The sequence below is a fragment of the Lampetra planeri genome, chromosome 64, assembly GCF_965212315.1.
Source record: "Lampetra planeri chromosome 64, kcLamPlan1.2.h2, whole genome shotgun sequence".
Lineage (NCBI taxonomy): Eukaryota > Metazoa > Chordata > Hyperoartia > Petromyzontiformes > Petromyzontidae > Lampetra > Lampetra planeri.
In genome coordinates this window covers 3,406,018-3,432,926 of record NC_136170.1, presented here as the reverse complement: position 1 = coordinate 3,432,926, position 26,909 = coordinate 3,406,018, and the positions used below count along the sequence as shown (strand labels likewise).

At 51.7% G+C, this 26,909-nt stretch overlaps 1 protein-coding gene across 1 annotated transcript in view; it reads left to right on the top strand.

Moving 5' to 3' along the window:
- The first annotated feature begins 865 nt into the window (after positions 1 to 865).
- LOC144737102 (uncharacterized) overlaps positions 866 to 26,909 on the top strand; it is a 44,791-nt gene continuing 18,747 nt past the window's right edge. Inside the window, exons 1-16 of the mRNA XM_078619777.1 lie at positions 866 to 1,044; positions 1,742 to 1,864; positions 3,621 to 3,740; positions 4,656 to 4,778; positions 6,063 to 6,185; positions 7,078 to 7,197; positions 8,573 to 8,695; positions 9,876 to 9,995; positions 11,200 to 11,322; positions 12,653 to 12,766; positions 14,679 to 14,801; positions 15,721 to 15,843; positions 20,305 to 20,421; positions 21,898 to 22,020; positions 25,132 to 25,254; positions 26,274 to 26,396. Coding sequence (XP_078475903.1) covers positions 6,080 to 6,185; positions 7,078 to 7,197; positions 8,573 to 8,695; positions 9,876 to 9,995; positions 11,200 to 11,322; positions 12,653 to 12,766; positions 14,679 to 14,801; positions 15,721 to 15,843; positions 20,305 to 20,421; positions 21,898 to 22,020; positions 25,132 to 25,254; positions 26,274 to 26,396 — 1,438 coding nt within the window. The 5' untranslated portion in view covers positions 866 to 1,044; positions 1,742 to 1,864; positions 3,621 to 3,740; positions 4,656 to 4,778; positions 6,063 to 6,079. The remainder of the gene's footprint in view (positions 1,045 to 1,741; positions 1,865 to 3,620; positions 3,741 to 4,655; positions 4,779 to 6,062; positions 6,186 to 7,077; positions 7,198 to 8,572; positions 8,696 to 9,875; positions 9,996 to 11,199; positions 11,323 to 12,652; positions 12,767 to 14,678; positions 14,802 to 15,720; positions 15,844 to 20,304; positions 20,422 to 21,897; positions 22,021 to 25,131; positions 25,255 to 26,273; positions 26,397 to 26,909) is intronic.

The following is a 26,909-nucleotide window of genomic DNA, read 5'->3' as shown; positions in this document are numbered from 1 at the left end:
ACCACCCACCCCACCCACCCACCCCACCCACCCACCACCCCACCCACCCCCCCACCCACCCACCCCCCCACCCACCCACCCACCCCACCACCACCCACCCACTCCACCACCACCCACCACCACCCACTCCACCACCACCCACCCCACCCACCCACCCCACCACCCACCCCACCCACCCACCCCACCACCACCCACCACCACAACCACCCACCACCCACCCCACCCACCCCACCACCCACCACCACCCACCGCCACAACCACCCACTACCCACCACCCCCCACCCACCCCACCACCACCCACACCACCACCACCCCACCACCACCCACCCAACCACCACCCACACCACCCACCCACCCACCCCACCACCACCCACACCACCACCACCCACCACCCACCCACCACCACCACCCACCACCACCACCCACCACCACCACCCACCCCACCCACCCCACCACCACCCACCCCACCCCACCACCACCACCCACACCACCCACCCACCCCAACACCACCACAACCACCCACCACCCACCCCACCACCCCACCACCACCACCACCCACACCACCCACCCACCCCACACCACCCACCCACCCCACCACCACCCCACCACCACCCACCCACCACCCACACCATCCACCCACCCCACCACCACCCACCACCACCCACCCCACCACCCACCACCACCACCACCCACCCCACCCACCCCACCACCACCCACCCCACCCACCCACCACCACCTACACCACCACCCACCACCCACCACCACCACCACCACCCACCCCACCCACCCCACCACCACCCACCCCACCCACCCCACCACCACCCACCCCACCCACCCACCCACCCACCCCACCACCACCCACACCACCCACGACCACCACCACCACCACCCACGACCACCACCACCACCCACCCCGCCCAGATATCGACGAGTGCTTGACACAGAACGGAGGCTGTGGACAGACCTGCACCAACTCCGACGGATCCTTCAGCTGCTCCTGCAACGCCGGCTACACCCTGGGAGCCGACGGCCTGTCCTGTGAAGGTGAGCGCGGAGATGTTAACTGTCTCGCCTGGTACACAGGAGGTCGTGGGTTCGATCCCTAACCCTGACGATGCCTGCTGCTGTATATTTGGAGTCTGCGTGTCTCTCTCATCATCATCATCACGGTGGCTAGGAGATGTTAACTGCCTCGCCTGGTATACAGGAGGTCGTGGATTCGATCCCGAACCCTGACGCCTGCTGCTGTATATTTGGAGTCTGAGTCTCACTCTCATCATCATCAACATCACGGTGGCTAGGAGATGTTAACTCCCTCGCCTGGTACACAGGAGGTCGTGGATTCGATCCTGAACCCTGACGCCTGCTGTATATTTGGAGTTTGTGTCTCTCTCATCATCATCATCATCACGGTGGCTAAGAGATGTTGACTACCTCGCCTGGTACACAGGAGGTCGTGGGTTCGATATCTAACCCTGATAATTCCAGCTGTATATTTGGAGTTTGCGTGTTTTTCTCATCATCATCACGGTGGCTAGATGTTAACTACCTCGCCAGGTACACAGGAGGTCGTGGGTTCGATCTCGATCCTGACGGCACCGGTTGTGTATTTGGAGTTTGCGTCTCTCTGTCTCATCATCATCATCACGGTGGCTTGGGAGATGAAGACCACGACGACGATGATGATGGTGCTTACTCTGATGACAATGATTGTAACGATCGCACTTCTGCCCCCGAACAGATGTTGACGAGTGTAAGGCTCTGCCAAGCCCCTGTGCTCAGATCTGCATCAACTCCATCGGCTCGTTCAAATGCGCCTGCAACAGCGGCTACACCATAGCTGCGGACGGCCTGGCTTGTGATGGTGAGTACAGAGACAAAGCTTCCTAACACGCCCGTATAGCCTCAGCAGACTGTCGGGGCAAGTGCTGTTGGTAGCGAGCAGCACGCGAGAGTGCTCATTTGAGTCTGAGTCGATCTAGGGGATGACCATGACCGGTTCAGAGAATCGTCACTGGTGGTGTTGGTGGCCGTGCGCAGGAATCGAACTCGGCTCATAGCCGGGTTCGTAGTGCTAATCGCTGCACACAAACATCATCAACCTTGACACACGTACACACACACACACCTACCAATACCAACACCCCCTTCGTCACAAGTGACGTCCCCACGGCGCCTGTGCCAGGCTAGGTGCACTTTGAGGTTGCCACGTCAAGTGTCGAAGGCCTCGCTGCTGGTAGGAGGAGGTCTCGGGACAGACCCAGCAGGTGCCATGGGTTGCCCGACTGAGATGACCAGTAGATGCACCACCAGCTGTACCCCCTACTGTGCCAGGCTAGGTGCAGGAGGAGGTCACGGGACAGACCCAGCAGGTGCCACGGGTTACCCAACTGAGATGACCACTGGTAGATGCACCACCAGCTGTACCCCCTACTGTGCCAGGCTAGGTGCAGGAGGTCACGGGACAGACCCAGCAGGTGCCATGGGTTACCCAACTGAGATGACCACTGGTAGATGCACCACCAGCTGTACCCCCTACTGTGCCAGGCTAGGTGCAGGAGGTCACGGGACAGACCCAGCAGGTGCCATGGGTTGCCCGACTGAGATGACCCCTGGTAGATGCACCACCAGCTGTACCCCCACTGTGCCAACTTGCTGTGCTTTAGCCGCCCGGCGTTCAGCTCGTTGTTGTGAGCGTCGCTCCTCTACCCTCCGTTGTGGTTGTTGTTGCTGGAGAGGCGACTGCCTCCAAGTGCCCAGTAGCAGCAGCAGCAGCGTCCTTCACGAGCCTCCTCTATTCCAACATCACAAACCTTGACTCGCAGATCGCTCTGCCTCCAGGGCCGTCTGGAACGTTCTTCCCTTCCGACATTCGGAAGCCCACAGGGAGCTATGCGGCAACTTGGAAATCGTCGTCTACATTGACAAACTCATTTGTTTAGAACTGCTGCTGCTTCTTGTTGATGTTGTTGTTTAGATTGTTGTCCTTCCCCCCACAACTCGGATTAGCCACGGTTGGCTACGTACGGTGCGAAAGAAGTTCAACGCACACAGGGCAGGGCGCGTGACGGCGAGAAGCGACAGTGATGATGACGCTGCTGCTGCTGCTGATGCCACTGCTGATGATGACACTGGTGGTGATGACGCTGCTTCTGATGACACTGATGATGATGACGCTGCTGCTGATGCTGATGCCACTGCTGATGATGACACTGGTGGTGATGACGCTGCTTCTGATGACACTGATGATGATGACGCTGCTGCTGATGCTGATGCCACTGCTGATGATGACACTAGTGGTGATGACGCTGCTTCTGATGACACTGATGATGATGACGCTGCTGCTGATGCTGATGCCACTGCTGATGATGACACTGGTGGTGATGACGCTGCTTCTGATGACACTGATGATGATGACGCTGCTGCTGATGCTGATGCCACTGCTGCTGATGACACTGGTGGTGATGACGCTGCTTCTGATGACACTGATGATGATGATGATGCTGCTGACGATGATGCTACTGCTGCTGATGATGACGCTACTGCTGCTGCTTCTGATGATGCTGCTGCTGCTTCTGACGATTACGCGTTTGCCTTGTTGTTGTTGTTGTTGTTTACAGATATCGACGAGTGCATCCCCAGCTCTCCGTGCGAGTCGCAATGCACCAACAGCGTGGGGAACTTCTCCTGCAGCTGCCCGTCTGGACAGCTCCTCAACGATGACGGGCGGACATGCAGAGGTGCGTCATTGTTGTTGTTGTTGTTGTTTGTGTTGCTGCTGCTGCATCATCTCTCATTGTTGTTGTTGTTGTTTGTGTGGCTGCTGCTGCATCATCTCTCATTGTTGTTGTTGTTGTTGTTTGTGTGGCTGCATCATCTCTCATTGTTGTTGTTGTTGTTTGTGTTGCTGCTGCATCATCTCTCATTGTTGTTGTTGTTGTTGTTTGTGTTGCTGCTGCATCATCTCTCATTGTTGTTGTTGTTGTTGTTGTTGTTTGTGTTGCTGCTGCATCATCTCTCATTGTTGTTGTTGTTGTTGTTGTTTGTGCTGCTGCTGCATCATCTCTCATTGTTGTTGTTGTTGTTGTTTGTGTGGCTGCATCATCTCTCATTGTTGTTGTTGTTGTTGTTTGTGTTGCTGCTGCATCATCTCTCATTGTTGTTGTTGTTGTTGTTTGTGTTGCTGCTGCATCATCTCTCATTGTTGTTGTTGTTGTTGTTTGTGTTGCTGCTGCATCATCTCTCATTGTTGTTGTTGTTGTTGTTGTTTGTGTTGCTGCTGCATCATCTCTCATTGTTGTTGTTGTTGTTTGTGCTGCTGCTGCATCATCTCTCATTGTTGTTGTTGTTGTTGTTGTTGTTTGTGTTGCTGCTGCATCATCTCTCATCGTTGTTGTTGTTGTTGTTGTTGTTGTTTGTGTTGCTGCTGCATCATCTCTCATTGTTGTTGTTGTTGTTGTTGTTGTTTGTGTTGCTGCTGCATCATCTCTCATCATTGTTGTTGTTGTTTGTGTGGCTGCTGCTGCATCATCTCTCATTGTTGTTGTTGTTGTTTGTGCTGCTGCTGCATCATCTCTCATTGTTGTTGTTGTTGTTGTTTGTGTTGCTGCTGCATCATCTCTCATCGTTGTTGTTGTTGTTGTTGTTTGTGCTAGACGTGGACGAGTGTGGAGCGGCGTTGTCTCCGTGCTCCCAGTTCTGCGTGAACACGTGGAGCTCGCACCGCTGCGCGTGCCCACCAGGCTACCAGCTCGCAGGGGACGGAGTCGCCTGCGACGGTACAACAACAACAACAACACTCACAACAACAACACTCACAACAACAACACTCACAACAACAACACTCACAACAACAACACTCACAACAACAACACTCACAACAACAACACTCACAACAACAACACTCACAACAACACTCACAACAACAACAACACTCACAACAACAACACTCACAACAACAACACTCACAACAACAACACTCACAACAACAACACTCACAACAACAACAACAACACTCACAACAACAATAACACTCACAACAACAACAACACTCACAACAACACTCACAACAACAACACTCACAACAACAACAACAACACTCACAACACTCACAACACTCACAACAACAACACTCACAACAACAACAACACTCACAACAACAACAACAACAACACTCACAACAACAATAACACTCACAACAACAACAACACTCACAACAACACTCACAACAACAACACTCACAACAATAACAACAACAACACTCACAACACTCACAACACTCACAACAACAACACTCACAACAACAACAACACTCACAACAACAACACTCACAACAACAACAACACTCACAACAACACTCACAACAACAACAACACTCACAACAACAACAACACTCACAACAACAACAACACTCACAACAACAACACTCACAACAACACTCACAACACTCACAACAACAACAACACTCACAACACTCACAACAACAACAACACTCACATCAACAATCCCAACAACACTCACAACAACAACACTCACAACAACAACACTCACAACAACAACACTCACAACAACAACAACACTCACAACAACACTCACAACAACAACAACACTCACATCAACAATCCCAACAACACTCACAACAACAACACTCACAACAACACTCACAACAACAACAACACTCACAACACTCACAACAACAACAACACTCACATCAACAATCCCAACAACACTCACAACAACAACACTCACAACAACACTCACAACAACAACACTCACAACAACACTCACAACAACAACACTCACAACAACACTCACAACAACAACAACACTCACAACAACACTCACAACAACACTCAGCCTCAAATGAGTACCTGGAGTAGCGGTGCGCAGTAAACATCGCCACTGGGAAGACAAAGGCGGCCGGGCGTGGTGCTGGCCACCCACCCCCCCCCCCCGCGTGCCGCTAACAGCACTTGCCCCCGCAGTCTGTTGAGACTACACGGCAGGGGAGGGATCTGTGTATTTGGTGTGCACGTGACGTGGATGTTTCAAAACCTCTGTAGATATTGACGAGTGCCTGATGAGCCCGGGCGTGTGCGCCGTGCACTGCAACAACGCCGCGGGCTCCTACAGCTGCTCCTGCGATCCGGGATACGTCCTCGCCGAAGACAACAGCAAGTGCATCGGTGGGTGGAGCGAGCACCACTACTGCCTCGATCTCTCTCTCAATCATCATCATCATCACGGTGGCTAGGAGATGTTAACTACCTCGCCTGGTGTACAGGAGGTCGTGGGTTCGATCCCGACCTTAACGCTTGTTGTATATTTGGAGTTTGCGTCTCTCTCAATCATCATCATCATCATCAGGGTGGCTAGGAGATGTTAACTACCTCGCCTGGTACACAGGAGGTCGTGGGTTCGAACCGGAACCCTGACGCCTGCTGCTGTATATTTGGAGTTTCTCTCTCAATCATCATCACGGTGGCTAGGAGATGTTAACTACCTCGCCTGCCGACGTACGGTGCGACAGAAGTTCAACGTACACAAACGGCCTGCAATCCCAACACATCCCATTCTCTCCCGAGGAATACTTTACGGAATCCCTCCGTGCGCGTGGCTTCTCGTCCCTTGTGTTTCACCCCCCCCCACCCTTCCCCCCACCCTTCCCCCCACCACCACCCCCTACCCCCCCACCCTTACCCCCACCCCCTACCCCCACCCCCTACCCCCTACTCCCCATACTACCCACTTTCACTCCCCCACTCTTCCCCCCCACCCTTCCCCCCACCACCACCCCCTACCCTTCCCCCCACCCCCACCTACTACTCCCCCCCACCCTTCCCCCCACCCTACCCCCCCCCCACCCTTCCCCCCACCCCCTACTCCCCCCCACACTACCCACTCTCCCTCCCCCACTCTTCCCCCCCCACCCTTCCCCCCACCCCCTACTCCCCCCCACCCCCTACTCCCCCCCCACACTACCCACTCTCCCTCCCCCACTCTTCCCCCCCACCCTTCCCCCCACCCCCTACTCCCCCCCCACACTACCCACTCCCCCTCCCCCACTCCTCCCTACAGATGACAATGAGTGCGCGTCTTCTCCCTGTGGGCAAGTCTGCGTCAACTCCATCGGCTCGTTCGCCTGCAAGTGCAACCCCGGGTTCCTCCTCAACGCAGTGGACCACAAGACCTGCGATGGTGATGAGGGGGACACGCACACAGAGTCAACGCTCCCCGTCCGCCTTTGTCTCCCTAGTGGCATTGACTCACACAAAGACAAAGATCCCCCTGGTAGCCTGTGTAGTGAGTTCAAGGAGACGTAGACGACGTAGTCGGAGGCACACTTATTTATTCAGCCAAAGGGCAGAACACGACACTTGAAGAGGTAACGGCCCCTTCACCCGTCTAACATGGAGACTCCCTTAGCGCTAGCCCGGCTAGCCTGCTCCCAGGTCCTCCAACTACAGAGCTAGGGGAGGCTAGCTGATCCAGCTCTGGCCAAGCTGGGATCTCGGCACCCTTAGCCAACCAGACCGGCTCTTACAGGAGCATCGGCTCTGGGCTCTCAGGGCCGCGCCACTGGCTTGCCCTGGTCGGTCCTTAGAAGGACAGCGAGCCAGGGGAGTCACAGGGCCTGTCTAGCCGGTCTTCACTCTTCGCTGGTTAAGCTGTAATACTCGACCCCGAGCCCACCGGCTCCCCGCCTTATATAGCAACTCCCCCCCGAGGGGTGGGGTTGTGGGGGATCACAGCGCCGTCACAGCCCCCCAGGGCTAACCGATGCGGACGTGGATGTAGGCGCCCTTACGTGTGCGGGCGCAAACACCCCTGGTGTGTTTGTTTGCCCTCCCGTAACACCCCTACACATGCAACAGGCAGTGGTTCAAACTGGATTCGAAGCTTTCGTGAGTGCAGGAATTGCTCTTTGGTTCTTTCCGTGTTTGTTTCTAATCTAGCAATCTGTGGAAGAGCGTAATGAACCAGGCTATGCGTCAACTGTGTGTTGAACCGACTATCGGGATGGCATTGCGTTACACTTCCTAATTTGACTCAACTTGCTTTCTCCGTACTTGTTTGTAAGGCGATTGCCTTTCCTCCGGTCGCTATGGGCTGGAATTCCACACAACTCATTCATTCGTACTATTGTTATTATTTAAAATCTTTCGTGACTGCAGGGATTCATATTCTTGGTTCTTTCGGTAAAGTCACGTAGAAGGGAAATAATAAAATAAATACATAAATATGAAGCAATTAAATTATTACGACGTTTCGACTGCAACACAAGCAATCATCATCAGGTGTGAAATCCACAGCAAATTTTTTTTTTAAATTTTCTTGCTGTGGATTTCACACCAGATGATGATTGCTTGTGTTGCAGTCCAAACGTCGTGATCATTTATTGTTTTATTTTTATTAATGTATTATTTCCCTTCTACGTGACTTTACCGAAAGATCCAAAGAGTAATTCGTGCAGTCTCGAAAGCTTCGAGTCTCGTTTGAATCGTCTTTGTTCATAAAATACTAAAAAAAATGTATCACCGGCTGGGGGATCTTTGTCTCTGTCTCCCGGCAGACGTTAACGAGTGTGCGGCGTCTCCGGGCCCCTGCAACCAGACCTGCACCAACTCGGTCGGCGCCTTCGCTTGCGCCTGCACTACCGGATGGATCCTGGGCAAAGACAACAGCAGCTGTGAAGGTGCGGGGAGAGAGGCATTGAGTGCAGCTCCTGCACTTAAACGTCTGTCTTGTGGGTGGGTGAGCGGGTGGGTGAGTGGGTGAGTAGGTGGGTGGATGAGTAGGTGGGTGGGTGAGCGGGTGGGTGAGTAGGTGGGTGGGTGAGTAGGTGGGTGGGTGAGTGGGTGGGTGAATCGGTGGGTGGGTGAGTGGGTGGGTGGGTGAGTAGGTGGGTGGGTGAGCGAGTGGTTGGGCAGGTGGGTAAGTAGGTGAGTAGGTGGGTGGGTAAGCGGGTGGGTGGGAGAGTGGGTGAGTAAGTGGGTGGGTGGGTGGGTGAGTGGGTGGGTGAGTAGGTGGGTAGGTGGGTGGGTGGGTAAGCGGGTGGGTGGGAGAGTGGGTGGGTGGGTGGGTGAGTGGGTGGGTGAGTGGGTTGGTGAGTGAGTGAGTGGGTGAGTGGGTGAGTGGGTGGGTGGGTGGGTGAGTGGGTGAGTGGATAGGTGGGTGGGTGGGTGAATGGAGACTGGGCAAAGACAACAGCAGCTGTGAAGGTATGGGGAGATCTTGACCAGTCCTTGCACACACAAACAACACACAGACATCACACACAACACACACAACACACACACTACACACAGCACACACACACACACTACACACACACACCACACACACACCACACGCACACACCCCAGACAGGGGTAGGGGTACACAGACCGGGGTAGGGCTGGTAGGGGTTCACAGACAGGGGTAGGGGTATACAGACAGGGGTAGGGGTTCACAGACAGGGGTAGGGGCTGGTTGGGGTTCACAGACAGGGGTAGGGCTGGTAGGGGTACACACACAGGGGTAGGGCTGGTAGGGGTTCACAGACAGGGGTAGGGGTTCACAGACAGGGGTAGGGGCTGGTTGGGGTTCACAGACAGGGGTAGGGCTGGTAGGGGTACACACACAGGGGTAGGGCTGGTAAGGGGTTCACAGACAGGGGTAGGGGTTCACACACAGGGGTACACAGACAGGGGTAGGGGTTCACAGACAGGGGTAGGGGCTGGTAGGGGTTCACAAATAGGGGTAGGGGTTCACACACAGGGGTACACAGACAGGGGTAGGGGTTCACAGACAGGGGTAGGGGCTGGTAGGGGTTCACAGACAGGGGTACACAGAGAGGGGTAACGGCGAGTGACCGCACGTTGACCGTTCCCCAGACGTGGACGAATGCGCCGTCGCCAACGGAGGCTGCTCCAACCTGTGCGTCAACAGCCCCGGCTCGTTCGCGTGCCACTGCCCCATCGGCTACATCCTGGCCACGGCCTCCACCTGCGCAGGTAACAGGTCCCGCCGGGTACCAGGTGGATGGGTGGCACCTCGGTGTTGTATTGCTGTGGCCTCGGTAGTATTGTGGTGGGGTGGGCAGTGTTGAGTCTATGGGCAGTGTTGAGACTATGGGCAGTGTTGAGACTATGGGCAGTGTTGAGTCTTTTGGGCTGTGTTGGGTCTATGGGCAGTGTTGAATCTATGGTGCAGTGTTGAGTCTTTGGACAGTGTTGAGTCTGTGGGCAGTGTTGAGTCTATGGACAGTGTTGAGTCTGTGGGTAGTGTTGAGTCTATGAGGTAGTGTTGAGTCTATGGGCAGTGTTGGGTCTATAGTGCAGTGTTGAGTCTTTGGACAGTGTTGAGTCTGTGGACAGTGTTGAGTCTATGGGCAGTGTTGAGTCTATGGGCAGTGTTGAGTCTATGGGCAGTGTTGAGTCTATGGACAGTGTTGGGTCTGTGGGTCGTGTTAATGCCCATAGACTCAACTCTGTGAAGAATAGCTTCATAGCTCATCAGATGCCTCAATATTTGGATTCTCTTTACAAGTGGAGGGCGGCTGCTGTGTGATCCCAGTCGAGTGATTAGTTGGGGACTTGGTTGGCATTGTTTAGCATAGGGGCATCTCAGTGGCCAGGAGATGTTAACTCCCTCGCCTGGTACGCAGGAGGTCGTGGTTTAGATCCCCACTCTGATGACGCCTGCTGCTGCTGTATACTTGGAGTTTGCTTGTTTGGCTCTCTCTCCCCGCGGTCGCGTGGATTTTTCTCCGGTTCCTCCGGTTGATTTGGAATCAACGTCACGCGTTTAGAGTATTTGGCTGCTATCAATGTGCACGCGATAAGCACAACGAGCTATTTAGCTCAGTGGGCATGACCTGGTAAAATAAAAAAATTAAAAACGTAGTTTCGTCTTTAGTTTGAGTGATTTTCGGGGAATTGTTTTGAATTGTTTAGCACAGCGGCTGCGAGATGTCATCTACCTCGCCTGCTACGCACGGGGCCGCGGCTTCCACTCCGTGTGTATTTGTGGATCAGCGTGTCTCTCGCTCTCCCCGCGGTCGCGTGGATCTTGTCTCCGGGCTCCCTCCGCTCACTCCCTCTCCACTCATTCACAACGGAGAACGCTGAGGGCTAGCGGGGGGGTGAGCGAAGGGCGCGCGTCATTATCGCTCATCGGCGTACTGTGACTCGCCATTTGTTTACGCGCCCTGTGCAGATGACGACGAGTGTGCCAAAGTTCCACCTCCTTGCAACGGCACCTGCACCAACATCGACGGCAGCTACACCTGCAGCTGCGGGTCCGGGCTGGCCCTGGCCTCGGACGGTCACTCCTGCATCGGTGAGTGGTCAACTTTAAAGGGGGAGGGTGGTGGGGGGGGGGGCGCGCTTGCTGTTGGATCTCGTGACTTTGTGTTTAGTTTTATTAAACGAAGCGATACGAAATACGGGGGTGGGCCCGAAAAAAGAAAAGATATACACCATTGGAACCTCATTTGCCCGTAAAAAATATGATCATAGTTTTTTTACCCTTCTATCTGGCAACAAAACTGACACCTTTTTTACAAGGAGTCATGTTTGCATAGACCACAATACCTGCAGTCATAATGCAAACAAAAACATAACTCTGATAATGTATGCACTGTCCTTGAAGTTGATTGGTCCACACCCGAGACAGCTTTCCTTAGGGCCTAGTCTCACATGGTGTTGGACCAGATGACGCCTTTTGGTGTCATCTGCAAACATGACTCCTTGTAAAAAAAAGGCATCAGTTTTGTTGCCAGATAAAAGGGTAAAAAAAAATTATCAAAGAAAAGATTGTTGAGACACGCCGGGTTATTTTCGTCGACTTCGACAAATCGCAGAGGGGGCTACGATGTTTGACTGGATCACCGCTGGTGCTGACGGACGAGACAAATATCACACCGTTTAGCCTGCAACAGACTGTTGGGACAAGTGTTGGTAGTGAGTAGCAGCACCTACGAAGGCCGGCACGGTGGCACACGAGGGGGTGGGATGGTCAGCACCACTCCACCCACCCACCTTTGTCTCCCCAGTGGCGATGTTTACTACACACCGCACCAGGTACTCATTTGAGGCTGAGTCGAGCTAGGGGAGACCCGGGACCGGTTCAGATAATTGTCGCCGGTGTTGGCCGTGAGCGGGAATCGAACTCGGGTCGCCATGTTTGCAGCGCAGCGTAGCGCTAACCGCTGAACCAGTAACTCATTGGCATGTTTCTGATTCAGTGCGAACACCCTTTGCTAATTGGACGCGTGTTGGGATGGGTGGCGGGTTTATAGGTCGCAACAATTATATTGACGCCATCTCTAACCAAGAACGCGACAAAACACGTTCATTATTGGCACAAGGTGGGAGAGGGGGAGGTGGTCCCTAGACGTGAAAGAAAATGTCAAGTTATTACAAACTGGGAGTTGGGACTGACCAGTGGACGAGAGGCAGCGGCGAGCGTACAGCGACATTCTACGGCACGTGGCGTCGCGGACGGGCTAGCGCAAGATCCCAAAGGCGAAATAAATGCACCGTTAGATTAAAAATTCCCCGCCCTGACCCAGCCCCGAACTCCCTTTTAATCTCATCTTCCGCCGCGTTTTTTGTCTGTTGTCGCCAACTCGGTCTCTCGTTGTTGCTGTTGTTGTTGTGAACCCCAGACGTCGACGAGTGCACCTTGTCGCCGTGCAACCAGAACTGCGTCAACACCTTCGGCTCCTTCTACTGCACCTGCAACTCCGGATTCGTGCTCAGCGCGCCCACGACCTGCACGGGTAAAACACAGGCCACGGGTAAAACACAGGCCACGGGGTGGGGTGGGGGGGGGGCCACGCTTTCACGCGTGCAGCAGCGACGGCTTCGCTGCACTTGTCCAGGAAGGATCTTAATTTAAGGAGCCACGTGGCTCTCCCTCGAGCCGACGAAGAACGACCTGCGGCAGCCTCGATTCACCCGCGCGTCCGCCTTATATACGGTGCGAGGCCACGCCTCTGTCACGTGACCACGCCCCTGTCACGTGACCACGCCCCTGTCCCGAGGCCACGCCCCTGTCCTGTGGACACACCCCTGTTCCCGATCCTTCTCGTTGACCCTCTAGTCCAATCGCCCTGCAGGTCGACTCCACTCGCCCTGCAGGTTGACTCCACTGTGTCCCTAGATCACCTGGACATTCCCCTATTCTCGGTCATCCTCGTAGCCACGAGCCCCGTCACACTGCAGCTTGACTCTCCTGCCACCGCACGTGGAAGGCGGTTCACACCCACGTGACTGCTGCTGCTGCTGGTGGTGGTGGTGATTCGTGGCTGCTGCTGCTGCTGGTGGTGGTGATTCGTGACTGCTGCTGGTGCTGGTGGTGGTGGTGATTCGGCACCCGCATTGGCGCGAAAGTTGACGACGTCACATCTGTGACCTCCGCTCTATCGGAGACCGAAACAGGAAGAGGGGGGACATTCCTCCGCAGCTCTGTGGCTGTCGCCTGATGCTGCTGCTGGTTGTTGTAGTTGTTGTTGTAATTACCGGCAAAACGTCACGGCTACTCGAATTGTAATCGTTGTCGTGGGTTTACTCCCCATCCACACGACTGGTTAGTGCTGTACTAGAAACGAATTGGCACTTTTGTTCACGTGACAAACCCCTTACTTTACAATAGCCGCTCCCACTTAGACACTTATCTCTAACTGAGTTGCTGCTTCAAACTCGTCCACCACGGGCGCAACGGTGGCTCGGAGATGTTAACTCCCTCGCCTGGTACACAGGAGGTCGTGGGTACGATACCGACCCTGACACCAGCTGTGTATTTGGAGTCTGCGTCTCTCTCATCATCATCACGGTGGCTCGGAGATGTTAACTCCCTCGCCTGGTACACAGGAGGTCGTGGTTATGATACCGACCCTGACACCAGCTGTGTATTTGGAGTCTGCGTCTCTCTCATCATCATGATCACGGTGGCTAGGAGATGTTGACTACCTCGCACGGTCTACAGGAGGTCGTGGGTATGATACCGACCCTGACACCAGCTGTGTATTTGGAGTCTGCGTCTCTCTCATCATCATCACGGTGGCTAGGAGATGTTAACTCCCTCGCCTGGTACACAGGAGGTCGTGGTTATGATACCGACCCTGACACCAGCTGTGTATTTGGAGTCTGCGTCTCTCTCATCATCATGATCACGGTGGCTAGGAGATGTTGACTACCTCGCCCGGTGTACAGGAGGTCGTGGGTTCGATCCCGCTGATGTATACTTGGAGTCTGCGTCTCTCTCTCTCCCCGTGGTCCGTCATTACGTGTCACCAGAACGAGCTCTATGGCTCAGTGGGGCTTACCTGGTAAAATGAAAACCACGTCAAGGCGTTGTGTGGGGAGCGGTGGTGCAGCGGTTAGCGCTGCGCTGCTGCGCTGCGAACCCGTCTATGGCCTGAGTTCGATTCCCGCTCACGGCCACCAACGCCGCCAGTGACGATTATCTGAACCGGTCCTGGGCCTCCTCCCCTAGGTCGACTCGGCCTCAAACGAGCACCTGGTGCGATGTTGTTAAACATCGCCGCTGGGGGAGACAAGGGCCAGCGGGCGTGGCGAACCACCCCCTCTCGTGTGCCGCGGTGCCGCTGCTCACCCGCCACTAACAGCACTTTCCCCAACGATGTGTTAGAGGCTACACGGGGGACCTTTGTCTCTGTCTCCCGGCAGACGTTGACGAGTGCGCGCCATCTCCGGGCCCCTGCAGCCAGATCTGCACCAACTCGGTCGGCACCTTCGCCTGCGCCTGCACTACCGGATGGAAACTGGGCAAAGACAACAGCAGCTGTGAAGGTGCGGGGAGAGAGGCACTGAGTGCAGCTCCTGCACTTAAACGTCTGTCTTGTGGGTGGGTGGGTGGGTGCGTGGGTGAGTGAGTAGGTGGGTGGGTGGGTGAGTAGGTGAGTGGGTGAGTAGGTGGGTGGGTGGGTGGGTGAGTAGGTGGGTGGGTGGGTGAGTAGGTGGGTGAGTGAGTAGGTGGGTGGGTGAGCAAGTGGGTGAGCGGGTGGGTGAGCGGGTGGGTGAGTGAACGGGTGGGTGAGTGAGCGGGTGGGTGAGTGAGCGAGTGGGTGGGTGAGTGAGCGGGTGGGTGAGTGAGCGGGTGGGTGAGTGAGCGAGTGGGTGAGTTAGTGGGTGAATGAGTGAGTGGGTGGGTGAGTTAATGGGGGGATGAGTGAGCAGATGAGTGAGTGTGTCAGTGGGTGAGTTAGTGGGTGAGTGAGTGAGTGAGTGGATGAGTTAGTGAGCGAATGAGTGAGTGAGTGGGTGAGTTAGTGGGTGAATGAGTGAGTGGGTGGGTGAGTTAGCGGGTGAATGAGTGAGTGAGCAGGTGGGTGAGTGTGTGAGTGGGTGAGTTGGTGGGTGTGTGAGTGAGTGGGTGAGTTAGTGGGTGAGTGAGTGGGTGAGTGGGTGGGTGAGTGGGTGGGTATGTGAGTGAGCGGGTGAGTGAGTGTGTGAGCGGGTGGGTGAGTGGGTGAATTAGTGTGTGAGTGAGTGGGTGAGTTAGTGGGCGAATGAGTGAATGAGTAACTGATGCGGTGTGTACACACCACCACTGGGGAGACAAAGGCGGCCGGGCGTGGCGCTGGCCACCCACCCCCTCGTGTGCCGCAGTGCCGGCCTGCTCGTGAACAGCACTCGCCACAACTGTCTGCTCACGGCGACACGGGGGGGGGGGGGGGCACCCTTTGTCCACGTGCGCTGCGTCGTGTAGACATTGACGAGTGTGCCCTCGACACGGACGGCTGCCTGGGCGACTGCGTGAACACGGACGGGAGCTTCCACTGCACGTGCCTCAAAGGATTCCGTCTGGACGTTGATAAAGTGACTTGCATCGGTACGTAAACGAAAAGCGACTATGCCGCTATATATATAGAAATGTTTTTTTTATTTTTTTATTTTTTTACCACGTTAGGAAGCTGTTGCGGTGCCTCTAGCAATGTGTTATAAAGGGGCACTAAATTAACTAAAACACAAATATTAAAACACACATTTTTTTAACTTGCATAGTAAAGTATGTTTACTATGCAAGTCATTCGCTATACAGCCGGATAATACGGCAAATCGCTAAACTTAAACACCCGGTCGTTCGTAAAAGTTGAAGGCGGTATAGTACTATAGTAATAGAGCAAGTGTAGAATCACTGAACCGGAATTGATAGCTTGAAAGCATTGAGCGTGGGGCCCTTGAAAGTGCGGGGCCCGTAGCTGCATGTGCAGCTCCTGTTGCTACGAGGATCATCCGGCACTGTAGGGGAGCCACCGCACTCCCATGGTGGTTGTCTATCGTGTGTTTGCTACCGTTCTGTTCTGTGCCCTTGTAACCGCTACTGGCCTTCTGTAAAACAAAGAGCTTGCTAGCTCGAGGGATTCTTCATCGTTAAATAAATGTTCCCTGATTCTGAGATGGAGCTTGCTAGCTCGAGGGATTCTTCATCGTTAAATAAATGTTCCCTGATTCTGAGATGGAGCTTGCTAGCTCGAGGGATTCTTCATCGTTAAATAAATATTCCCTGATTCTGAGATAGAGCTTGCTAGCTCGAGGGATTCTTCATCGTTAAATAAATATTCCCTGATTCTGAGATGGAGCTTGCTAGCTCGAGGGATTCTTCATCGTTAAATAAATATTCCCTGATTCTGAGATGGAGCTTGCTAGCTCGAGGGATTCTTCATCGTTAAATAAATATTCCCTGATTCTGAGATGGAGCTTGCTAGCTCAAGGGATTCTTCATCGTTAAATAAATATTCCCTGATTCTGAGATGGAGCTTGCTAGCTCGAGGGATTCTTCATCGTTAAATAAATATTCCCTGATTCTGAGATGGAGCTTGCTAGCTCAAGGGATTCTTCATCGTTAAATAAATATTCCCTGATTCTGAGATGGAGCTTGCTAGCTCATGGGATTCTTCATCGTTAAATAAATATTCCCTGATTCTGAGATGGAGCTTGCTAGCTCATGGGATTCTTCATCGTTAAATAAATATTCCCTGATTCTGAGATGGAGCTTGCTAGCTCATGGGATTCTTCATCGTTAAATAAATATTCCCTGATTCTGAGATGGAGCTTGCTAGCTCATGGGATTCTTCATCGTTAAATAAATATTCCCTGATTCTGAGATGGAGCTTGCTAGCCCAAGGGATTCTTCATCGTTAAATAAATATTCCCTGATTCTGAGATAGAGCTTGCTAGCCCAAGGGATTCTTCATCGTTAAATAAATGTTCCCTGATTCTGAGATGGAGCTTGCTAGCTCAAGGGATTCTTCATCGTTAAATAAATGTTCCCTGATTCTGAGATGGAGCTTGCTAGCTCGAGGGATTCTTCATCGTTAAATAAATGTTCCCTGATTCTGAGATGGAGCTTGCTAGCTCAAGGGATTCTTCATCGTTAAATAAATGTTCCCTGATTCTGAGATGGAGCTTGCTAGCCCAAGGGATTCTTCATCGTTAAATAAATATTCCCTGATTCTGAGATAGAGCTTGCTAGCTCGAGGGATTCTTCATCGTTAAATAAATGTTCCCTGATTCTGAGATGGAGCTTGCTAGCTCAAGGGATTCTTCATCGTTAAATAAATATTCCCTGATTCTGAGATGGAGCTTGCTAGCCCAAGGGATTCTTCATCGTTAAATAAATATTCCCTGATTCTGAGATGGAGCTTGCTAGCTCGAGGGATTCTTCATCGTTAAATAAATGTTCCCTGATTCTGAGATGGAGCTTGCTAGCTCGAGGGATTCTTCATCGTTAAATAAATGTTCCCTGATTCTGAGATGGAGCTTGCTAGCTCAAGGGATTCTTCATCGTTAAATAAATGTTCCCTGATTCTGAGATGGAGCTTGCTAGCTCAAGGGATTCTTCATCGTTAAATAAATATTCCCTGATTCTGAGATGGAGCTTGCTAGCCCAAGGGATTCTTCATCGTTAAATAAATATTCCCTGATTCTGAGTTAGAGCTTGCTAGCTCGAGGGATTCTTCATCGTTAAATAAATGTTCCCTGATTCTGAGATGGAGCTTGCTAGCTCAAGGGATTCTTCATCGTTAAATAAATATTCCCTGATTCTGAGATGGAGCTTGCTAGCCCAAGGGATTCTTCATCGTTAAATAAATATTCCCTGATTCTGAGATGGAGCTTGCTAGCCCAAGGGATTCTTCATCGTTAAATAAATATTCCCTGATTCTGAGATGGAGCTTGCTAGCTCAAGGGATTCTTCATCGTTAAATAAATATTCCCTGATTCTGAGATAGAGCTTGCTAGCTCGAGGGATTCTTCATCGTTAAATAAATGTTCCCTGATTCTGAGATGGAGCTTGCTAGCTCAAGGGATTCTTCATCGTTAAATAAATATTCCCTGATTCTGAGATGGAGCTTGCTAGCCCAAGGGATTCTTCATCGTTAAATAAATATTCCCTGATTCTGAGATGGAGCTTGCTAGCTCGAGGGATTCTTCATCGTTAAATAAATGTTCCCTGATTCTGAGATGGAGCTTGCTAGCTCGAGGGATTCTTCATCGTTAAATAAATGTTCCCTGATTCTGAGATGGAGCTTGCTAGCTCAAGGGATTCTTCATCGTTAAATAAATGTTCCCTGATTCTGAGATGGAGCTTGCTAGCTCAAGGGATTCTTCATCGTTAAATAAATATTCCCTGATTCTGAGATGGAGCTTGCTAGCCCAAGGGATTCTTCATCGTTAAATAAATATTCCCTGATTCTGAGTTAGAGCTTGCTAGCTCGAGGGATTCTTCATCGTTAAATAAATGTTCCCTGATTCTGAGATGGAGCTTGCTAGCTCAAGGGATTCTTCATCGTTAAATAAATATTCCCTGATTCTGAGATGGAGCTTGCTAGCCCAAGGGATTCTTCATCGTTAAATAAATATTCCCTGATTCTGAGATGGAGCTTGCTAGCCCAAGGGATTCTTCATCGTTAAATAAATATTCCCTGATTCTGAGATGGAGCTTGCTAGCTCAAGGGATTCTTCATCGTTAAATAAATATTCCCTGATTCTGAGATAGAGCTTGCTAGCTCGAGGGATTCTTCATCGTTAAATAAATGTTCCCTGATTCTGAGATGGAGCTTGCTAGCTCAAGGGATTCTTCATCGTTAAATAAATATTCCCTGATTCTGAGATGGAGCTTGCTAGCCCAAGGGATTCTTCATCGTTAAATAAATATTCCCTGATTCTGAGATGGAGCTTGCTAGCTCAAGGGATTCTTCATCGTTAAATAAATATTCCCTGATTCTGAGATGGAGCTTGCTAGCCCAAGGGATTCTTCATCGTTAAATAAATGTTCCCTGATTCTGAGATGGAGCTTGCTAGCTCAAGGGATTCTTCATCGTTAAATAAATATTCCCTGATTCTGAGATGGAGCTTGCTAGCCCAAGGGATTCTTCATCGTTAAATAAATGTTCCCTGATTCTGAGATGGAGCTTGCTAGCTCAAGGGATTCTTCAGCGTTAAATAAATATTTCCTGATTCTGAGATAAAATCTCGGCTACACAGGGGATCTTTGTCTGTAACTTTGGGAGGAGCGGTGGTGAAGGAGCGGTTAGCGCACTGCTGCACTACGAACCTGGTGAACCCGAGTTCGATTACCGTACACGGCTACCAACACCGGTGACGATTATCTGAAGCAGGTCCTGGGCCTCCCCTAGGTCGACTCAGCCTCAAATGAGTACCTGGTGCAGTGTGTAGTGAACATCGCCACTGGGGGAGAGACAAAGGCGGCTGGGCGTGGCGCCGGCCACCCACCCCCTCGTGTGCCGTGCCGGCCTGCATCGGTGCTGCTCATGAGCAGCGCTTGCCCCGACAGCCTCTTGAAGGCTACATGAATGTGTAGTGAGACACTCAGAGACACTTGGAGTAGGAGGCCCTCTATTTATCACAACCGTCACGGGGTACAGGGGGTAGCTACACTCTCAGTCGGGTCGGCTAACGGACTGCCTGACTGACGATGCCGAGGAGGTGAGGACGTCGACGAAGACTCCAGCAGCCCGACGGGATCCCACTCACAGCGACAGCCCCGAGCCTTCACTCGGGGGTCCCCTTTTATCCTCCCGGCGTGGTCTCGCTCCGCCCCCGGCCACGCTCCCCTTCTAGAACCTACGTGCCCCCCCCTTATCACCTTTGCCCTACGTCCCTCTCTCTGGCTTATCACGTGACCTGCTGACGGACAGGGCTGCTGCAAACGCAGATACCCTTCTCTGCCAGCAGCCGGCGCTGCGTTCCACGGTGACCCATTCCATGTCACTGCACACGTGCGACGGGGGAGACGTCGACGATTGCCGTCGTGTGTGCGTTCTCACAGATGTGTTGGAGTGCGCCAGCAGCCCCTGTGCGCACACGTGCGCCGAGCTGCTCGGAGGATTCCAGTGCAGCTGCATGGCCGGCTGGGAGTTGGCGACGGACAGCTCGTCCTGTATCGGTACGCAGAGGGCGAACGTCGCGGCTCGGGTTGCAGCCAGAAGGGCCTGGGTTTGATTGCTGACTCGGGAGCCCTTTTCGGTGTGACGTCTTGTACGATCTCTCTCCCCCTGTTCTGCAGAGTGAGTGAGTGGAGTTTGTATGTTCTCTCCCTGTTCTACAGAGTGAGTGAGTGGAGTTTGTGTGATCTCCCCCTGTTCTACAGACTGAGTGAGTGGAGTGTGTGTGATCTCCCCCTGTTCTACAGAGTGAGTGAGTGGAGTTTGTGTGATCTCCCCCTGTTCTACAGACTGAGTGAGTGGAGTTTGTGTGATCTCCCCCTGTTCTACACAGTGAGTGAGTGAAGTTTGTGTGATCTCCCCCTGTTCTACAGAGCGAGTGAGTAGAGTTTGTATGATCTTCCCCTGTTCTGCAGAGTGAGTGAGTGGAGTTTGTATGATCTCCTCCTGTTCTACAGAGTGAGTGAGTGGAGTTTGTGTGATCTCCCCCTGTTCTACAGAGTGAGTGAGTGGAGTTTGTGTGATCTCCCCCTGTTCTACAGAGTGAGTGAGTGGAGTTTGTATGATCTCCTCCTGTTCTACAGAGCGAGTGAGTGGAGTTTGCATGATCTCTCCCTGTTCTACAGAGTGAGTGAGTGGAGTTTGTGTGATCTCCTCCTGTTCTACAGAGTGAGTGAGTGGAGTTTGTGTGATCTCCCCCTGTTCTACAGAGTGAGTGAGTGGAGTTTGCATGATCTCTCCCTGTTCTACAGAGTGAGTGAGTGGAGTTTGTGTGATCTCCTCCTGTTCTACAGAGTGAGTGAGTGGAGTTTGTATGATCTCTCCCTGTTCTACAGAGTGAGTGAGTGGAGTTTGTACGTTCTCCCTTCCACTGTTTTACAGAGTGAGTGGAGTTTGTGTGATCTCCTCCTGTTCTACAGAGTGAGTGAGTGGAGTTTGTGTGATCTCCCCCTGTTCTACAGAGTGAGTGAGTGGAGTTTGTATGATCTCCCCCTGTTCTACAGAGTGAGTGAGTGGAGTTTGCATGATCTCCCCCTGTTCTACACAGTGAGTGGAGTTTGTATGATCTCCCCCTGGTCTGCAGAGTGAGTGAGTGGAGTTTGTATGTTCTCTGCCTGTTCTAGAGAGTGAGTGAGTGAATGGAGTTTGTATGATCTCCCCCTGGTCTGCAGAGTGAGTGAGTGGAGTTTGTGTGATCCATCCCTGTTCTACGGAGTGAGTGAGTGGAGTTTGTATGATCTCCCCCTGTTCTACACAGTGAGTGAGTGGAGTTTGTATGATCTCCCCCTGTTCTACAGAGCGAGTGAGTGTAGTTTGTGTGATCTCCCCCTATTCTACAGAGTGAGTGAGTGGTGTTTGTATGATTTCCCCCTGTTCTACAGAGTGAGAGCGAGTGAGTGGAGTTTGTATAATTCTCTGCCCGAACAATCTGTTAAGGCTACACGGTGGATCTCTTTCTTCGTGTGTGGTCTTTGCAGATGTGGACGAATGCAAGCTGAACAGCGACAAATGCAACCAGACTTGCGTCAACACGGATGGGTCGTACATCTGCGAGTGTCAACCTGGCTTCTCTCTCAACGCTGATCTCCTCATGTGTGACAGTGAGACACGCACACAGACACATGTCACCCCGTGAAGCCCAACAGACCCAACACTTCCCCTAGACCCAACACTGCTACCCATAGACTCAACACTGCTACCCATAGACTCAACACTGATACCTATATACTCAACACTGCCCATAGACTCAACACTACCCATAGACTTAACACTGCCCATAGACCCAACACTTCCCCTAGACCCAACACTGCACCATAAACTCAACACTGCTACCCATAGACCCAACACTGATACCTATATACTCAACACTGCCCATAGACTCAACACTGCCCATAGACCCAATACTGCTACCCATAGACTCAACACTGCCCATAGACTTAACACTGCCCATAGACCCAACACTGCACCATAGACTTAACACTGCCCATAGACCCAACACTGCACCATAGACTCAACACTGCTACCCATAGACTCAACACTGCTACCCATAGACTCAACACTGCCCATTGACTCAACACTACCCATAGACTCAACACTGCACCATAGACTCAACACTGCTACCCATAGACTCAACACTGCTACCCATAGACTCAACACTGCCCATTGACTCAACACTGCCCATAGATAAAGAAAAAATAATAAATTAAATAATAGCATACGACGTTTCGATTGCAACACAAGCAATCATCATCAGGTATAATGAAATAGCGACATAAAATCTAACCAGAAAAAATTATAGACAGACATATAAGCAGACAGATATCACCAAGATGCACACAGCGGGCAACACCGGTACAGAGAGGGGTGATCGTCTCTGACACATTTCAAAGTATCGAAATGTTATGTAAAACGACTCTCTGTGTCGTTTTACACAACATTTCGATACTTTGCTGGGTTATTTAATTTTAGTGTGTTTCTTTCTCCCCCTAAGCCTGCTCACCCCCCTTTTGTTGTCTCTAACCCCTCCCTCTCGCTGCCTCCGCCCCCCTCTGTCTATTTAAGGCCACCCCACAGAGACGATCACCCCTCTCTGTACCGGTGTTGCCCGCTGTGTGCATCTTGGTGATATCTGTCTGCTTATATGTCTGTCTATAATTTTTTCTGGTTAGATTTTATGTCGCTATTTCATTATACCTGATGATGATTGCTTGTGTTGCAATCGAAACGTCGTATGCTATTATTTAATTTATTATTTTTTCTTTATACGTGACTTTACCGAAAGAACCAAAGAATAATTCCTACAGTCACGAAAGCTCCGAGTTAAGACTGCCCATAGACTTAACACTGCTACCCATAGACTCAACACTGCCCATAGACTCAACACTGCTACCCATAGACTCAACACTGCTACCCATAGACTCAACACTGCCTGTGGACCCAACACTGCCCATAGACTCAACACTGCACCATAGACTCAACACTTCCCCTAGACTCAACACTGCCCATAGACTCAACACTACCCATAGACTCAACACTGCCACCCATAGACTCAACACTGCCACCCATAGACTCAACACTGCCCATAGACTCAACACTGCCACCCATAGACTCAACACTGCCCATAGACTCAACACTGCCCATAGACTCAACACTGCACCATAGACTCAACACTTCCCCTAGACTCAACACTGCCCATAGACCCAACACTGCCCATAGACTCAACACTGCCACCCATAGACTCAACACTGCCCATAGACTCAACACTACCCATAGACTCCACACTGCCCATGGACCCAACACTGCCCATAGATTCAACACTGCTACCTATAGACTTAACACTGCCCATAGACTCAGCACTGCTCAGAGACTCAACACTGCCCATAGACTCAACGATGCCCATAGACTCAACACTGTTACTCATAGACTCAACACTGCTACCTATAGACCTAACACTACCCATAGACTCAACACTCCCCGTAGAGTCAGCGATACTCATAGCCTCAACCCTGGCCCTGCACATGAAGCAGCCCGCCTTCTTAACTGCATTCCATTCCTCTCTCGAAGTCTCATCTCTTCTCCATCCCCCATTCCCTCTTCCCTTGCCCCTCCACTACTTGCCATCACCTCCACTACCCTTCCCTAGCCCCCAGGGTAGCCTTCCATCAAGCCCACCACAACACTATCCAGGCTACCACAATACTATTGAGGTCACCACAATACTATCCAGCCCACCACATTACTATCCAGCCCACCACAATACTATCCAGGCTACCACAATACTATTGAGGTCACCACAATATAATCGAGCCCACCACAACACTATCCAGCCCACCACGATACTATCCAGCCCACCACAATACTAACAAGGCCACCACATTACTATCAAGGCCACCACAACACTATTGAGACCACCACAATACTATCCAGGCTACCACAATACTATCCAGCCCACCACATTACTATCCAGCCCACCACAATACTAACAAGGCCACCACAATACTATCCAGCCCACGACAACACTATCCAGGCTACCACAATACTATTGAGGTCACCACAATACTATCCAGCCCACCACGATACTATCCAGCCCACCACAATACTATCCAGCCCACCACAACACTATCAAGGCCACCACAATACTATTGAGACCAACACAATACTATCCAGCCCACCACGATACTATCCAGCCCACCACAATACTATCCAGCCCACCACAACACTATCAAGGCTACCACAATACTATTCAGACCAACACAATACTATCCAGGCTACCACAATACTATCCAGCCCACCACATTACTATCCAGCCCACCACAATACTAACAAGGCCACCACAATACTATCCAGCCCACCACAACACTATCCAGGCTACCACAATACTATTGAGGTCACCACAATACTATCCAGCCCACCACGATACTATCCAGCCCACCACAATACTATCCAGCCCACCACAACACTATCAAGGCTACCACAATACTATTGAGACCAACACAATACTATCCAGGCCACCACAATACTAACAAGGCCACCACGATACTATCCAGCCCACCACAATACTAACAAGCCCACCATAATACTAACCAGCCCACCACAATACTAACAAGCCCACCACGATACTATCCAGCCCACCACAATACTATTGAGACCAACACAATACTATCCAGCCCACCACAGCGCTGACGCACGTTCATGCCCATTTCGTTTGACAGACATCATCGAGTGCAATGGTGGAACAGGCCCCTGCCAACAGATCTGCACAGACTCGTACGGGTCGTATGCCTGCTCGTGCAGCCCTGGCTTCTTGCTGTCGACAGACAAGCACTCGTGCGTGGGTGAGTCGGGCTCGTACACAGATACAGGCAAAGGTGTCCCTCCCGTGTAGCCTCTGACAGACTGTCGGGCCAAGTGCAGTTTGTGTGTAGCAGCTATGACGGATGGAGGCAGGCACGGCACACGAGGGCGGTGGGTGAGTCGTACACGTACAAAGATAAAGGTCCCCCTTATGGCCTCTAACTGCCTGTCGGGGCAAGCACTGTCTGTCAGCAAGTAGCAGCACCTATGAAGGCCAGCACGGCACAGAGACTCCTCCACTTACGGACATTCGACTTGTGAACTTTCAGAGATACGAACAAAGCTGGTCCGTTATGTCCAGTTGCCTTTTCGGACCGAGAGTCGTAAGTTCAACTGCCGCGCAATAGATGGCGGTGGTGGCATTTACATCTGCAGAACATGTAGAACCAGTGGCATCTACATCTGCAGAACATGTAGAACCATTGGCATCTACATCTACAGAAGATGAACCGGTGGCATTTACACCTACAGGAGATTATTCAAATTTTAAAGCTATTCCGATGTACACGCCGTACAACACGTTTGGAATCGCCAGGAGCAAAGTTGGACTTACGAAGAGACTTCTAGAACCTAACTCGTTCACAACTAGAGAGGTCCCTGTAAGACAGGGGTGGGGAACGTCCGGCCCGCGGGCCGTATGAGGCCCGCAAAATCATTTTGGTCTGGCCCTGCCAAGGCAACCGCAGGCGGGACTCGAAATTCAATGAATCTAGGAGCAAACCTGGAAAAGCAGTTGCGAGTAGCAACATCATCAATAGCCAGCTAACATCACACACACCTCGCCAAAGAGAAGCAGTTCCAGCCATCCAATTAGGGATGAGTTAATTAAATGTTTGACCAAATCTAACGGGCTAATTTTTAAGTTGATAATTTTGTATGACCCGCGAATGATGTTGTATATATCCAAACGGCCCTTGGCATAAAAAAAGTTCCCCACGCCTCCTGTAAGTAAAACAAAACAAAAACCCGTTGTCGCCTCACCGCCAACCCCCTCCGCTAGACGTGAACGAGTGCGACTCAGCCAACGGCGGATGCGCTCAGATCTGCGACAACACGGACGGGAGTTACGTGTGCGCCTGCATGCCGGGCTACACGCTCAACGCCGACGGTCACCTGTGCGACGGTGAGTTGGGAACGCGCCGGAGTGTCGGGTGGCATGTCGAAATGCCGCGAGCCTGGCGGGCAGCGGCGACGAACTGAAACTTCGACTGGAAACTATTTTTTGGTCTTTTTTTAGAGGCAGGGCCCCCCCATTGCTGAGCTGCCGTGCACCTTACGTAGGTGACACTTTTGTCAACGCGACACTTTTTTACTGTTTCGCCGTGTCGGGTGGTGGAGGGTTACGACACATTTATAAATAACGCAATCTGAACCAAAAAACGTTGATTATGAATAATATTGGTCGCGAAAGCCTGCTACGTGTTAAGATAAAATGAAAACTAAATTAATTTATTTTTCATTTTATACCGACGTGACTGTACCGAAAGAACCAAAGAGTATGGATCCCTGCAGTCACGAACACTTCAAATCTAGAATGTTGTGCAGCTCTTTCTTCAGAAGTGACTTCTGGTTATCACAAGTGATAGGTGCTCAACGAAGTGGTTTATCATCATCGTCATCATCGCGTGGAAATTCA